General features: G+C 42.8%; 1 protein-coding gene across 1 annotated transcript in view; it reads right to left on the bottom strand.

Moving 5' to 3' along the window:
- LOC104274962 (engulfment and cell motility protein 1) overlaps window positions 1-9,914 on the bottom strand; it is a gene marked incomplete at its 3' end in the record, with an annotated part of 91,739 nt that overhangs the window by 65,532 nt on the left and 16,293 nt on the right. Inside the window, exon 4 of the mRNA XM_009870762.1 lies at window positions 557-607. Coding sequence (XP_009869064.1) covers window positions 557-607 — 51 coding nt within the window. The remainder of the gene's footprint in view (window positions 1-556; window positions 608-9,914) is intronic.

The raw sequence follows: 9,914 nt of genomic DNA, 5'->3' as shown, positions 1-9,914 counted from the left end.
AGCGGGAAAATAGGCCCATTACAAGGCAACCAGCAACTCTGCCGTGCTTTTTAGAGAAGCTGGCAAGGAGCTGGGTGTTAAAAAATATCAATAAAATTAAAACATTAACATTACATAACATTACAGTTGCTGCTCACTCAAGAGAGACACAGAGAGCAGGAAAACTCTCCCCTGACCTGCCCAGCATAGCTCTGTGATTCAACTCCCAGCTTCTTCTCTTGGCTCTGAGCTCCAGGGCAAAAAAAGGGGCAATTTGAGAGAGGCTGCAATGCTGGGAGGGAAACAGAGGTGTCTTGGACATGAAAGCTGTTTCCAGTGGGAGAGAAGTGAGGCAAAAAAACCTCAAAAAACAACCAGTTGTGCCAATCCTATCACCAAATGTCACTCAGATATACCACCCCTGACCCCATATAAGTCATCTTGTGACCATCCCATCATGTTCCTTTGCAAGAGGAATGTGGGATACAGAGCAGCTAAAGCTTAAAAATGCATACAGCTCTTCACAACGATTTACTCATTCACTTCAAAGAGAGAGGAGAAGACAACAGTAACTCACTGGAGATGTCGTTAATCGAAGGATCGCTCCATTTTTTATTTCATTGCGGTTCTGAAAGAGAAAAATTCAAAAGGTTTTGTTTCAGACTCATACAAAAAGATGAAGCATGCATTGAGGAGAATAGCACCAGCAACAGTGCTTTCCCCTGTCTGCTGGCAAAAGCTTCTCTCTTTCATAGGGGAGCTAACATCTATACACCATTTTCCCCACTGAGGCATACTAACAGCAGCTTAAAGAAATAGGTGGCTGTTCACAGGATATCTAACAAATCTGAACCCTTTCAAGAGTGACTTCATGCTTCTCAAAGTTGAGCTGCCACTGGCAACTTCTAAATATTTGAAATATACTGTCCACAGCGTTTGGCTCCAGTATTGTGCTACATAGTTGAGGAGTTTGTAAGTTTGCTGAAACCTGTCATTAACCATCTGCAGGATTTAAAATTTATCCCACTGGCTCTCCATTTTCTATAACAAGAACATGCTGACTTAAACCACTGGAACCAACGCACTGAGCTCTGTCACCACAACTTTGCATTCCCCCTCAATGTTTAAAATAAAAAAAAGCAAAAAAAAAAAAAAAAAAAGGCATTGCTGTTAGCAGTAAGTAAAGTTCAAATGTGCCATAAGTCATTCTCCCTATGGAGCTGGCAAAAAGCGGCAGCATTAAACATTTTCTTCTGGTTAAGCTCACATAACATGTTCAATTAAACTAAAGCTATGGACAGATGAAAAAGCTGCCAGGGCGTACGCTTCCAGTATCCTCACAACTTTGTGGTCAGTGCCCATGTGCGTGGCCTTCCCCTATGGTAAGCATAGGAGAGCCTGCCCCCTCTTTCAGCAAGATACCTCCTCTTCACCAGGCAATTTTTTCCCCAAGTCTTGCTCCTCTTCTCATACATCTCAAATCCAAAATGCTAAAAGCAGGATAAATCTTGCCTGAAACCAGGTCAAGTAGTCCCAAAATAAAACTCCAGTACATTGCCTCTCTCTTGGTATCCAAGCCGTCTCTGTGGGATTGGTTCTAGCTACCTACAAGCTCACTCTCCACCCACAAAGTCTTCTTCACTCCAACTGAAATAATTGAAGTGCCAGACAACACAGGGGGTACAAGGGAGAAGCATTTTCCTGGCATCTTTGCTTACATATGCAGCTAACTCAGCCCTCAGAACAGGCCTAGGGAGCCCAGCCAGGCTCTGCTCAAGAGAAGGGCAAAAAAGGGCGAGGAGCTAAATACAGGGTGACTTCCCACAGCACTAACCAAGCGCCAGATCTTCTTCTCCTGTAAGAAAACAGCACCAGACCCAGCTACATTTCGTCATGTCTAAGGAATCCGTATGAAGCAGCAACAGTGCGTTTGTGTGGTTTTATCTAAATCAGTGTTGAAACAAACTCACTTTGCAAACAGTTGTGGTGGCTTAAACTGATACCACCTCCTGGACTTGTGGAGCTGAGTACAAGCAATTGCTTTAGGACAGACGGTCAGCATAGGCTAAATCTACCTCCATCCAGAGCTTAGACTAAGCCGCTGGACCTCAGCTGAGTTAGGCTGGAGTATGTGCATGCACATGTATACACAGGATTCCACCAGCTTTGCTTGGAAGGCAGCAAATCCCAACATACAACAATATTAAAACAGTTAGGGAACCAAGACAACGCTTAAATTGTACCAACTGCATCCATCTCTGGAGTCCTCAAACACAAGGACATGAAACTGCTGGAGAGGGTCCAGAGGAGGCCACAAAGATGATCAAAGGGCTGAAGCACTTCTCCTACAAGGACAGGCTGAGAGAGCTGGGATTGTTCAGCCTGGAGAAGGGAAGGCTCTGGGGAAACCTTATAGCAGCCTCCCAGCACATGAAGGGGGCTACAGGAATGCTGGGGAGGGGCTTTTTCTAAGGGCAGGTAGTGATAGGACAAGGGGCAATGGTTTTAAACCAGAGCAGGGTAGGCTCAGATTAGACATTAGGAAGAAGATCTTTACTATGAGGGTGGTGAGACACTGGAACAGGTTCCCCAGAGAGCTTGTGGATGCCTCATCCCTGGAAGAACTCAAGGCCAGGCTGGATGAGGCTCTGAGCAACCTGGTCGAGTGGGAGGTGTCTCTGCTCATGGCAGGGGAGCTGGGACAAAGCGATCTTTGAGGGCCCTTCCAACTCAAGCCATTCTATGACTCTGTGAATCACATGCAAAAGTGAAAGGTCATTGGTATTATTACAAAAATATCAGAGCTAGGTAAATAAGACTCTTAAAACATAGAAAAGAGCACACACAGAGGCTTACTTTTTCAGCAGCATAACTTTAAGATTGAAGATTCTCATGTTTCCTGCTCTAATTAACATGAGCTACCAAATCAGATATGCAAATACATTTGTGGTTTAACAAGTCCCTGTCCATGGGCTGGGAACCTAGTTGGAACTAGGTGATCTTTAAGGTCCCTTCCAACTCTGACCATTCTATGATTTTATGAAGTCAATTCATTTGGGCCACAATAAGCATCTCTGCAAACGCTTAGTCCATTGCAAACACGAGGTACCACATGCTGTGTGAGGAGGCTACGCCATGGTCTTGGGAGGCTCGAGGAGTTTGCTAAACAGCTGACTACTGCTCTCTCCCATCCAAGAAACATGGTGGAACCACATTTTTGGGAGCAAGGAAGTGGTGGAGGGAAGGAGAATGGGGAAGTATGAGGATGAATTATCCTTTCCCTTTTGGGGAGAGGCAAGCTGTCAAGCACAGCCCAAATTACATTATTTCACAGTTGCTTCAGGCTGCAACCATGGTCTAGTTTGTTCAACTACAGTAATTTTGTCAGAAGGTGAAACCTTAACCCATAAAAAGTTGGGCTTAAGCCCATATACTCTTCACAGTGTCATGCACTCAGGTTAAAAAATAAACTTCCAGTTAAGTAAGGAGACATATAAACTGCATAGATTGAATCTACAACCACTTTCACAAGTGAAGATTACCTTGTTAAAGATACACAATTTCTCCACAGTCAGAAGAATTTAAAAACAAGTGGAAAAAAGGAAGCCAATAGACTGGTCAAAGTTTAGATACCACATATGTATAAACAAGTGAAGTACTATTCTCCAGGGTGAGCATAAGTCAGCAGTTATATATATAAAATAGCAGAGGAAAGAACATGCAGAATACACAAAAACACCCCTCAAAGTTTTCTTCAGGGTCTTTCTGTTTAATTATCAAGCCGAGTCTGAAACACCAAAGCTTTCAGACTTAAAGTCGCAATGCCTGTCAGAGCCCACAGCACACAAAGCCCAAGGACCTTCCATAACGCCAGGCTCAGAGCAAAGTGCGTAAGCCTGCCCTATGCTGTAAATTCAATCACTGCTATCGCAAGAGATAGAAAGCTCATCTTCAACTCCCAGTTTAGACAAAGGCTTAAGGAAAACTGCCCATGCCTTCTCTCAAAGTATTCAAAGCATCAGGTCTCAGGCTAGCTGAAACTTGAAAAGGGTTATCAGTTCCCCAAACAAAACAAAAAAAAATCCAATTTCATTTACCCATTTTAAATAACGACTACCAAGAAACAGTATCTAAGTGTACAATTAAGCCCAGAGGATCTCCTACATTAATTGTGTGATGCAGCAGTTGGTGTGCCAGTTAATTTCAATTGCAACATTTACACACAGTTAATCTGCTTAGTATTAGGGACCACATTCCATGGATTTCTTTTTGAGAATAACTCAAGGTCATTACACCAGCCTGTAATGATCTGTATTAGGAAAGTTTACTCCTGAGCAGTGAGGAAAACTAGTGAAACAATACTATCCAAAATGCCCCTAAAAAACCCTTTGTAACAAATAAATAGATTTGTTATAAACATTACCTAGGACTGAGACAGCAGTTGTATTATGAATACACATACAAATGAGTCCCATTTGCAAAATTATATCTAGCAAGATGGAACTCTCAAGATGTTTTTATTCTAATTGAGCAGGCAGGATTTCCAAACATCATCCTGGTCACGATGCTTTCTGAGTCAAGCTTTCAGTTGGGCAGACAAATGCTGTCAAGAATACACACAAACAACAAAACACAGTAGAAAACAGAGGATACCTGGACTGTTCAACATTGTGTTGGTGCCTTAGGCTCCTCTGACTTCCAACTCCACCAGTTGAGGCAACATGAACCTGCATTATCTGCCACCAGATTCTGCTCCTTCTCAAACCTCTGCCTTTACTGTGTCAGAGGCTACTTTGCCCAAAACGCATGCAGATTTGCAGAGAATTGCATTTAAAAAGCAGGCCTCAGGCATTAAGACAGTCCACCAGCCCATGCAGAGGGATGAAGGGATGTGAAATCACTTTCAAAAAAATCCTATCAAAAGAGTCAAGCCTTTCAGTCAGAGCTTTGCTGGAGAGAAGCTTCAGGAAACTTACCACGCAAAATTAAAGCTTATTTTGCCACATGTTTGTCTTATCAGTTTAATAATTTGTTATATCCAGCAAAATGCCTCATGATTCAGTTCACTGTAACTGATTGGAATGAAATGTTTTCTTAACATATCTGAGGAAGACCTAGAAGCACTGGTTCCCATGGTTATAGATCGCTCAGCGCTATCCTGTAACCTTGATCAAACAGCTTCCTTCAGATTTCTCTAACTGGGCTAAAGAATAATAGCCATGAAATCTAAAATTCTTCATGTGTTTATATCGTTAAGTAATAGATTCTTCCCTACTACACCTTCCTCCCAAATTGACATAATGAAAAAAACCAAGAGCTATGAAATACACTTTAAGTTAGTGACTTCATAGCGATATTTTCACAAGGATGAGTCTGGGAAAATAGGAAACAAGAACAACATGATACATAATAGAGAGCTCACGTCTAAGTGAATAACTCAGGAAAGAGAAGCAAAGTTCTTGCTGGCAAATCTCCCTCAAAGGACGGATTCAGTGTGCTACAGCAGCCAGTAAACATCGGAGGTACTGTGAGCTAGATGGAGGGGATCACTTTGCCAGGACACAAGAACTTTGTGCGCCCTCACGCAGGGCAGCGGGTGCCGTTCTGATCTTCATCTCTGAAGGAGGACACAGCAGTGTCAGGGAAAATGCAGAGAAAGGCAAACGAAATGCTCGACGGGATGGAGCAGCTGCCTCACCAGGCAAGGTCTTCTCAGTTTGGAGGGAGAAAGGCCATGGGAGGGAACAAAGTGCAGAAGCTGAAGGTGGAACTGGCATCACGTCCTCTAGCAGGAGAACCAGGGGTACTTGAAAGCAGTAAGGGATCAGCTTAAAGCAGATGAAGAATAGACCTCTTCACTCAGCAGGCAGTGAACTACTTGAACTTGCTGTCACAACAGATCATGAAAGCAGGCAGTATCAGCAGGCTCTCGAAGAGATTAAAGAATTTCGTGGCCTTTATACGGGATATTAAATGGACTGAGTGCAGATGTAGCCTCCAATATCTGTAGTACAACCAATGTGAATGCTGAGGAAGCATGAAGGCAATAAAGCCATTGTCAGACCATAACCCTGAACGACATTTGCTCCTGTTGCAGCTAGAGATACCCTATGAGGTTAGATGTAACATTTGGCTGACTTCGTAGGAAATTTGTTAAGTTCATTTTTAGTCACCAAAAATTTTCAACTGTACTGTTTTAGAAGTGCTGAGACAATCTTGCAATAAAATTCCTTTTCTGGGAAGCTGCTGCAAATAGAGAGAACACCTAGTTTTTCATGTTAAAATTCAATGATAGCATTTTCCTTTAAAAAATTAGACATTGGTAGTTTGGCTGAAGTTTCTAAAAAGAAGAACTTTTCTGCCCATTGTTTATCTACCCTTAGTGAAGGATTACAGAAACTAGTAAACAAACCAACTTACACCAGTGGTGCAGTTTCAGGGTACACTTAATCCAGTGCAACTCTACAGCCTGCAAGAGGCACAACTCTGCACGTACCCTTCTAGTGTGTCAGCTCTCAACACTTTACTTACACCAGATCTACCAACATGCAATAGCACAGCTGACCACCTAACCTTAAAAAAGTTACCCCTTCCTCTTCCCTTCATTCACACAAAAAGGCAAGGGGGGAATTAAAGAGTTTTCTTTTGTCAGATCCATGACTTGAACCAACTCGCCTTCCAGCAGTTACCACTAGGACACTAGTGAAGCGAAGGGGATGATCCAATGGAGGGGAAAAAGAAAGTTCAACTACCTTTTCCTTCAGCAACCCACAGGGATACCAAGTTGAATGCCACTGAAACCACATCTTAAGAAAAAGCCCATAGTTTGCATGATTTACTCGTCTTCAGGTGGAGCAATCCACAGGGACAACACTACAAGGTACCACTTGCTCTGCAGAGCAGCAGTGATATTACACTTGTGGGCAGAAATCCTTCTGACACATTAAAAGAAGTTACACACACATTATTTTTAACCTGGACCAGTTCCCCAGTTCAAGCAACCACACAGACAGTTGTACCAGTAACACGGAAGGGGTGGGCAGATAACAGGCAGCCCCATCGTCCTCTGATAAGCTGGAACATAAGGGCTGCACCCTGCAAAATAAACATCAGGAAATGACAGACTTAGCTGGGCTCATACTATTGTTGGTGAGATCATGTGGGGAAATCAGAACCAGGAACCAGCACAGACATGCACAAAAAGAAAAAGAAAAAAAAGGATTGGCAAGTTGAAGTCAGTTCTTTGATGCAATTCACCCACTGCAGTCACCCACAGCACCACCGAGGGGTCAAGGCAGGAGCAGCACCTCCTTAGGCAGATGCTGCTACTAAGAGAAATAGTTGAAGCCCCAAGCCAAGAAGGCTGGGGTTCACCATCACTTTTGCCAAATGGAAGCACAGCTGGCTACCACAGTCTTGCTTTTTGGCCTCTTGCTCACCCCCACTACTGTTTTTATGTGGCATAAGGGGTTGTATAGCTAGCTGATGAGTCAACAGGGAAACTAAACCATCCAAAAACTTTATCATTTGGGGGTTTGCCCAGTTTGTAAGGTAGAAGACAGGAATAAGCACTATAACATAAGCAGGAAAGTCGGCCAAGCTCATTTGCCAAGCGTCGCATTTGGAACCACAGAGACTTGCTTAAGGGGAAGTCTGCAGGTGCTTCTGCTTCTCTGACACGCACATCCTACTTCTATTGCCCTGCCGGTGCCCTTCCTCTCAGATGCAGAGGGACTGGAGGTAAAACATCCCTTCTCCATTTGTGGCTGCAGTAGGAATTTGCCAACAAGTTCATTCCATAACAGCCTCAGCCAGTTCCACAAGCAACTGAGGGACATAACAGCTCACAGCTTTTAAAAACAGAGCGAAATTTCATTCCTCTTCCTACCCTTCCTTTCAATTCTTTCTTCTCCACAGCCCATTCCTGGACATGATTCAGAGGTCCTGCCTCACCCTTATATCAGATCAAGCAAATTTAAGTGGCACCAGCTCCAAAAATGGTCAAAAAAGATGCTGTATCCAGCAGAAATGAAGTGCCAGAATCTCATGGAGAAAGGGAGGAGAAATCAGAACCAACCCCTTTCAGCAGTGAGCTGTGGTGTCTGTTCACTGCACCTTGTAAAGCCACCCGTCCAAACAGGCTGTTCTTGAAGCATGAAGATGGTTTTAAAGAGCACTCTTCTGTCAGCCAGATCTTACGCAAAACTGTTTACTATCAGCTAAACTCAAATATGGGCACTGTGCCTGGGGGTATACCGTACCTATCTTCAAGTGCTGTAACAGAAAGACAAACTTTTTCAGAGCCTTTCCTCTCTAGTGATTAGTTGTGAGGCAAAATTACAAAATAAAATTTAAATAAGTAAAATAATTCAAAAACAAAAATATCTATACAGCTTAAAAAAACACAAAACCCCCACTTGATTCAGCTCATCAGTCTTGATCTAAAACTAAATAGAAGATATTGTCTTTCCAAGTATTTTAAAAGGAGAGAAGCAGAAGAATTAAGCTGTTCATGCTGGGGTTAATAACCGTAACAAATTGACAGGACAGAATTCTCTTTTTTTGGAAAATCTAGCATAAACTTGAAGTCTTGTAAAATGAGTCCTAAAACTAGGACCGATTTGCTAAGAGAAGGCTGACCAGTGTTCTTGAAATTAGCCCAAAGAAAGCAGGAAAGAAAGTGACTTAGTGTGCAGATACTTGAGTTTTACTTCTGTTCACTGGAGAAATATATTAGCGTCCACCAGTTTTTACTGGAGTCCTCAGGGCAGCATTACCAGCATCCATCAAGCAGGCATGACTACGGCTGGTCTGACTCCATGTGCTGGCCTTACTGTTAGGAATTTCTGCAGGGCTGTGCAGATGCTCCAAAATAGTAATAAATTTGATAATATGAGGGAAATGCCACATGTCCTACCAGTGGCAGAGAAAAGGGAAAGCCAGGCATAGTTTGGTCCAGGTCAAATCTAGACTGGAATCTGCCACTTATGTAGCACTATTAATAAACATATTATCAAGAGTAATGAAAAACAGCAAATGAGAGGAACAGCTCACTTAATATATTTCTCCCACTCCCAGCCTCTGTGCTACTTCTTACTCTCACCTGTTTACAAAGCATCAGGTCCTTCAGTGACTCAGAAACCTTCGTTTTTGAGACTGTTTATTTCCAACTCACACGAGTTCAATTAATAAGTGAAAACAGATGAATACTAAAAACATAAAATAAAAAAACTCACCTCCAAAAACCCCAGCCCTACAAGTGGCTCATTTCTTGTCCTATCATTTGCATATGCCCCCACGCAAGGGAGCCTGTAACAGTGTAGTAGAATTTCACATGAATATACAATTACAGGTTCTATTCAGGGAAAAAAGAAATAGGTCACAAGTAAAAGCACCTTTGAGTAAGAACAAACATCAGGGACTCTACCCAGGTTCCCAGCTCCTCAGGGAGAGCAGGGGGGTTTAGGAGGATGTCCCAACTGCAAAAACACCAAAGAACTGAATAACAATAATGAAAGTAAGGGCGGGAGGCGCAGCTCCCTTTGTGAAATATCATTACAAGTCTCCCTAGATTACTGGAGAGAACTTGGTGCCTGCTCTTCTTCACTTCGTGCAATAAGAATGAAAGGGAAATGCGGGAGTCAAGAAAGAAGGAAAAAAACATGGAGAATTTTCAGAGACATCAGATGTAAAAAAAGCCAAACACAACAAAACTGTGACTGAATAAAAATGGGCCGTAGTCAATACACAGATGAATGAAACATCTTACATTTAAAAGATAACATTATAAAAACGACAGCAGTATCATCACTGTGTGCTAAATAGAGCTGGGAACTGGCTCACAAAGCCCCTCAGTGTGAGCAAGCCTTTTACTCCTTACAGGTGCAGGGTTAAGAGTCAGCACATTCTGCCTCTGCGAAGCCAGCTCCAGCACC

Source organism: Apaloderma vittatum, unplaced genomic scaffold (assembly GCF_000703405.1).
Source record: "Apaloderma vittatum isolate BGI_N311 unplaced genomic scaffold, ASM70340v1 scaffold2206, whole genome shotgun sequence".
NCBI classification, from domain to species: Eukaryota; Metazoa; Chordata; class Aves; order Trogoniformes; family Trogonidae; genus Apaloderma; species Apaloderma vittatum.
This window is presented reverse-complemented; position numbering and strand designations above follow the sequence as displayed.